The 5779-nt window shown below is 48.4% G+C and overlaps 1 protein-coding gene across 1 annotated transcript in view; it reads right to left on the reverse strand.

The window, feature by feature from the left end:
* The window catches only part of LOC122550334 (aquaporin-1-like), an 11784-nt gene extending 8323 nt beyond the window's left edge, over positions 1-3461 (reverse strand). The window contains exon 1 of the mRNA XM_043691061.1: positions 3292-3461. Coding sequence (XP_043546996.1) covers positions 3292-3461 — 170 coding nt within the window. The remainder of the gene's footprint in view (positions 1-3291) is intronic.
* Positions 3462-5779: the final 2318 nt, after the last annotated feature.

Consider the following 5779-nt stretch of genomic DNA (forward strand, 5'->3'; position numbering starts at 1 on the left):
TCCCTCAGTACTGACCCTCTGACAGTGTGGCACTCCCTCAGCACTGACCCTCTGACAGTGCGGCACTCCCTCAGCACTGACCCTCTGACAGTGCGGCAATCCCTCAGCACTGACCCTCCGACAGTGCTGCATTCCCTCAGTGCTGACCCTCCGACAGTGCGGCAATCCCTCAGTACTGACCCTCTGACAGTGTGGCACTCCCTCAGCACTGACCCTCCAACAGTGCGGCACTCCCTCAGCACTGACCCTCCGATAGTGCGGCACTCCCTCAGTACTGACCCTCCAACAGTGTGGCACACACTCCGCTCTCACCCTCTGATCCCATGTCACTATTTTCAAGAGGACAGCTTCTCCACTGTGTCAACCGGAACAACTTGTTGAAATTACTCAGCAGACTCTGAATCACTTTGCAATGGGCTTAGACTGACAGTCAGGATATCTAAATGCAAGTCTGTCCTTCCTTATATAAACCTTCATAGCAAATCAGTGAGAGTACAGCTTTCAGCCTTGGACTCCACACTATAGGAGGAATATTAACATCCAGGTAACAATGCAGGTTCAATAGAATCTTTGGTTTATTTGTTCCTGTAATGTAAACATCGCTGGCTGGGTCAGCATTTAGAGCCCGTCCCTAGTTGCCCCCTTGAGAAGGTGGGGGTGAGCTGCCTTCTTGACCGGTGCAGTCCACCTGCTGTGGGTTGACCCACAATGCCCTGAGGGAGGGAATTCCAGGATTTTGACCCAGTGACAGTGAAGGATGGATATATTTCCAAGTCAGGATGGTGAGTGTCTTGGAGGGGAACATGCAGGCGGTGGTATTCCCGTGTATCTGCTGCCCTTGTCCTTCTGATGGAAGTGGTCTGGGAGGTGCTGTCTGAGGATCTTTGGTGAATTTCTCCAGTGCATCTTGTAGATAGTACACCCTGCTGTTACTGAGTGTCGGTGGGGGAGGGGGTGGATGTTGAAAGGGTTGAATGTGGTGCTAACCGTGTTTTGCTCAGGTCGGTGTAAACCTTGTTCAGGTCCTGGAGTGCAGAGCTTGTATATTGTTTCTAATCAACCATTCAGAGATGTTATTGTATACCTCTGGAATAGCTAGGACTTGAACCTGGGCTTCTGGTCCAGTGGTAGGGACATTACAACCACACCACAAAGAGGACCCTTCAATCTCCCTTTGACCTATTTTCTACAGAACCTGTTCAGAGATGTTATTACACACCCCTGGGGCACAGAGTGTGAATATTCCTCTTGGAGGAGATGGGCTGCTGATGCTTTTCATCAGGATAGAATCACCATAGAATGCCTGGACATATCCAAGGTTCTGACAGGGAACTGCACCCTCTGGACGTATATCCCTTTCAGTATGAATGAACCACTGTTCATGCCTCACTGAGAACCTTGGATTGGTTGGAGGGCCAAAGGGCCTGTTCCTGAGCTGCATTGCTCTTTTGTCCTTACATTTCACTTTAACACAACTAACAGCCCAAGTGCAGTTGCTCAGCAAATGCTGTCAAATCCCATCATAGAGTCATAGAGACGTACAGCACGGAAATAGACCCTTCAGTCCAACCCGTCCATGCCGACCAGATATCCCAACCCAATCTAGTCCCACCTGCCAGCACCCGGCCCATAACCCTCCAAACCCTTCCTATTCATATACCCATTCAAATGCCTCTTAAATGTTGCAATTGTACCAGTCTCCACCCACATCCTCTGGCAACTCATTTCATGGGTCTGGGTGGGTTGCTCTTCAGAGGGTCGGTGTGGACTTGTTGGGCCGAAGGGCCTGTTTCCGCATTGTAAGTAATCTAATCTAAATGTTGCAATTGTACCAGCCTCCACCACTTCCTCTGGCAGCTCATTCCATACACGTACCACCCTCTGTGTGAAAAGGTTGCCCCTTAGGTCTCTTTTATATCTTTCCCTTCTCACCCTAAACCTATGCCCTCTAGTTCTGGACTCCCCGACCCCAGGGTAAAGACTTTGTCTATTTAACCTATTCATACCCCTCATGATTTTATAAACCTCTATAAGTTCATCCCTCAGCCTCTGACGCTTCAGGGAAAACAGCCCCAGCCTGTTCAGCCTCTCAGATCCTCCAACCCTGGCAACACCCTTGTAAATCTTTTCTGAACCCTTTCAAGTTCCACAACCTTTTTCTGATAGGAAGGAGACCGGAATTGAATATTCCAACGTCATCACACTTAAGCTTTGACATTATGTTACAAGCCGGGACTGATGATCAATTGGCTGGGCCATCTCAGGACCTGGCCAATGGTAAGCTCCCCTGGGTCTTAACAGTGATGATGCCTGATCAGATGCTCACGGTTAAGTCTTGAGCAAATAGGGTTGCCTTCCTTGTGATCCTGATTTTGGAAGTGAAAAAGCAAGAGGTGTCAAAGGAGGCAAACTTTTATCTTTCGAGTGATGACATGGATCAGAGCAAGAAGCTTATATCTGTCTTCAAAAAAATCAGGAGGGATGAATTCTTCATTTGTTGAGTTTTGAGGGAGTGGAATTAACCTCCCTCTCAGTGTTTCTGGCAGAAATAACACTCCGTTCGTAATTACTCCATCAGGCCATAAGATATTGGAGCAGAAATTAGGCCATCAGCCCATTGAGTCTGCTCTGCCATTCAGTCATGGCTGATAGGTTTTCCATCCCCATTTTCCTGCATTCTCCCTGTAACCTTTGATTCCCTTGGCAAATATCTATCTCAGTCTTAAATATACTCAATGACCTGGCCTCCCAGCCTTCTGTGGTAATGAATTCCACAGATACACTGCTCTCTGGCTGAAGAAGATTCTCCTTATCTCCATTCTAAAGCGCCTTCCCTTTACTCTAAGGCTATTCCCTCAGGTCCTAGTCTCTCCTGCCAATAGCAACATCTTCCCAACGTCCACCCCGTCCAGGCCATTCCGTATTTTAAAAGTTTCAATCAGATCCCCCACTCATCCTTCTGAACCCCATCGAGTATAGTCCTCGAACGTTCCTCATGCATTAAGCTGTTCACTTGACTGGAAGGTAAATGAAGCAGATATTAGGCAAACAGGCCCTTCAAATACCACTGCAGTCCAGGGAGCCCTGAGGTATTACAGTCAACTTCCGGGAGATTCCCCTGTGAACAGCGCAGCTCGCTGGAGTTTCCTGCCAGTACTAAAACACTCCCAGGCAACTCCTGCAAATATTGACAGCATGCGTGGCATCCTGTCTGAAAACTGACACAGTGTGCAGCCAATATCGGGGAACCCTCAGGGAGCTCATTAGCTAGGAACCTGTGTAAACACTGACATCTTCCCCAGGATCTCTGGAAGTATTACAGCATTAAGCATGAGAGTGTCTATCGTCAAGTACCATTCAGGGTAGAAGGCAGACTGATAGTCTAAGGCAGTGCTGAGATAGCACACGCGGATGGGCGAAATGGCATCCGTCATGATTCTGTGGTTCTCTTCGTGTCTCATGGGTACCCTGGCCTGCATGAACAACGCCAAGCGTGCTGCCGAATTGAAGACTCCTGCTCCGGATGATCTCAGAGGACAGAGCAGTGGCTGTGTGGTTAATGTCACTAGACTAGTCATCCTCTCGACCAGGCTAAGGGAGATGGGTTTAAACACTTACCAATACATTTGAATTAAATCAATTAAATTTAGAATTAAAAGCTTGTCTCAATAATAATAACTATCATCGCTTCAGGTCAAAACACATCCTGTTCAACAATGCCCTTACTGCACTGCAGGGGGGTCAGTGACCAGTGGTATCATCACGTGACCAGTTGACCCAGGTAATATTCTGGGGCCCTGGGTTCGAATCCTGCCCTGGTGGAGTTTCGATCCAAAGATCTGGAATGCAGAGTCTAATGATGAGCAGGAAACTGTTGATTGTCAGGGAAATCCCACCTGGTTCACCTTCAGGGAAGGAAATTGCCATCCTTACCTGGTCTGGCCTACACTTGACTCCAGACCCACTGCAATATGGGTGACTCTAGGCAACTTGGGATGGGCAATAAGTGCTGGCCTAACCAGAGATGCCCTCATCCACTGAATGAATGAAAGAAGGGAAATGAGCAGGGAGTAGGCCATTCAGCCCATCGAGTCTGCTCAGCCATTCAGTGAGATCATGGTTGATCTGATAACCCACTCTCCAGCCTCTTCCCCACAACCCTCGATTCTCTTCCTGATTAAAATTGTATCTGTCTCAGCCTTGAGTGAACTTAACGACCCAGCCTCGGGCAGCCCTCTGCGGTAAAGAATTCCACAGATTCACTCCCCTCTGAGAAGAGACTCCTCCTCACCCCGATCTTAAATGTGTGACCCCCTCATTCTGAGACTGTACCCTCTGGGCCTAGACTCTCCCACAAGGGGAGACAACCACCCTGTCACGTCCCCTAAGGAGATTGGATGTTTCAATAAAGTTGTCTTCTGCTTCTAAACTCCAATGACTACAGGCCCAACCTAGTCAATCTCTCCTCATAAGACCATACCAGGAACCAGTCGGGTGAACCTTCTCTGGACTGCTTCCATTGCCCATTTATCTTTCATCCTTACTTTGCTCTGGTCTACGTGTGACTCCAGACCCCTAGAGATGGTGTTCACTCTTCACTGACCTTTGGAAAGCCTGAGCTAGCCACTGATTAGATTAGAATCCCTACAGTGTGGAAACAGGCCCTTTGGCCCAACAAGTCAACACCGGCTCTCTGAAAAGTACCCCACCCTGACCCACTTCCCTCTGACTAATGCACTGAATGCTATGGGGCAATTTAGCGTGGCCAATTCACCTGACCTGCACATCTTTGGACTGTGGGAGGAAACCGGAGTAAGCCCACGCAGACACAGGGAGAATGTGCAAACTCCACACAGACAGTTGCCCGAGGCTGGAATCGAACCTGGGACCCTGGCGCTGTGAGGCAGCAGTGCTAACCACTGAGCCACCGTGCCGCCCCCTCAGGCGCTGAGTTCAGGGGCAATTAGGGATGGGCAACAAGTGCTGGCTGCACCAATGAGGCCCCGATCCCATGAAAGAATTAAAGGAAAAGAGACATCTTCGGGTGAGGACTGTATCAGAACGGTAGCAATAGGTTCCTGCATAAATGCTTCCTGACATTCCAGTCTAATCCTGAATATTGGTGTTATTTCTCTCAGAAGCAATGAGAGGGGAACTAACTCCATCTCCTCAAAAACTCCTCATGGAATGAAGAATTATTTCCCTGTAGGCTTTTCTTCATCAGATGCCAATTTGTGCTGCATCCGACCCCTTGCTCTGAAACCTAAGGTCACTGAAATACAAAAGTGCTTTGATTTGATCAGTCGATGTTGTTTCACCCAAAGCCCTCTGAAACAGCACCCGAGAAAACAAAGCCCTTATTTTAGTAAATAGGTGTTGTATCAGAGGAGGAAGATAGTTACAGCATAGGCCCAAGCATTCAGAGGGCTAGGCTCTCGATCAAGTGACCTCAACACAGGAATTGGGAATCTTGTGGCTTCTTAGCAGGATGTGGTCATAGACGCCTAAACAGACCCTTTGGACATGTGATGACCAGTGACACCATCTGTAATGTTCAATGACAAAGTCATAGACATGTATAGCATGGAAACAGACCCTTTGGTCCAACTCATCTTAACCCAATCTAGTCCCATTTGCCAGCGCCCGGCCCATATTCCTCCAAACCCTTCCTATTCATATCCCCATCCAAATGCCTTTTAAATGTTGTATTGTACCAGCCTCCACCACATCCTCTGGCAGCTCATTCCATACACGTACCACCCTCTGTGTGATCTTTTAT

The sequence above is a fragment of the Chiloscyllium plagiosum genome, chromosome 5 (genome assembly GCF_004010195.1).
Source record: "Chiloscyllium plagiosum isolate BGI_BamShark_2017 chromosome 5, ASM401019v2, whole genome shotgun sequence".
Lineage (NCBI taxonomy): Eukaryota > Metazoa > Chordata > Chondrichthyes > Orectolobiformes > Hemiscylliidae > Chiloscyllium > Chiloscyllium plagiosum.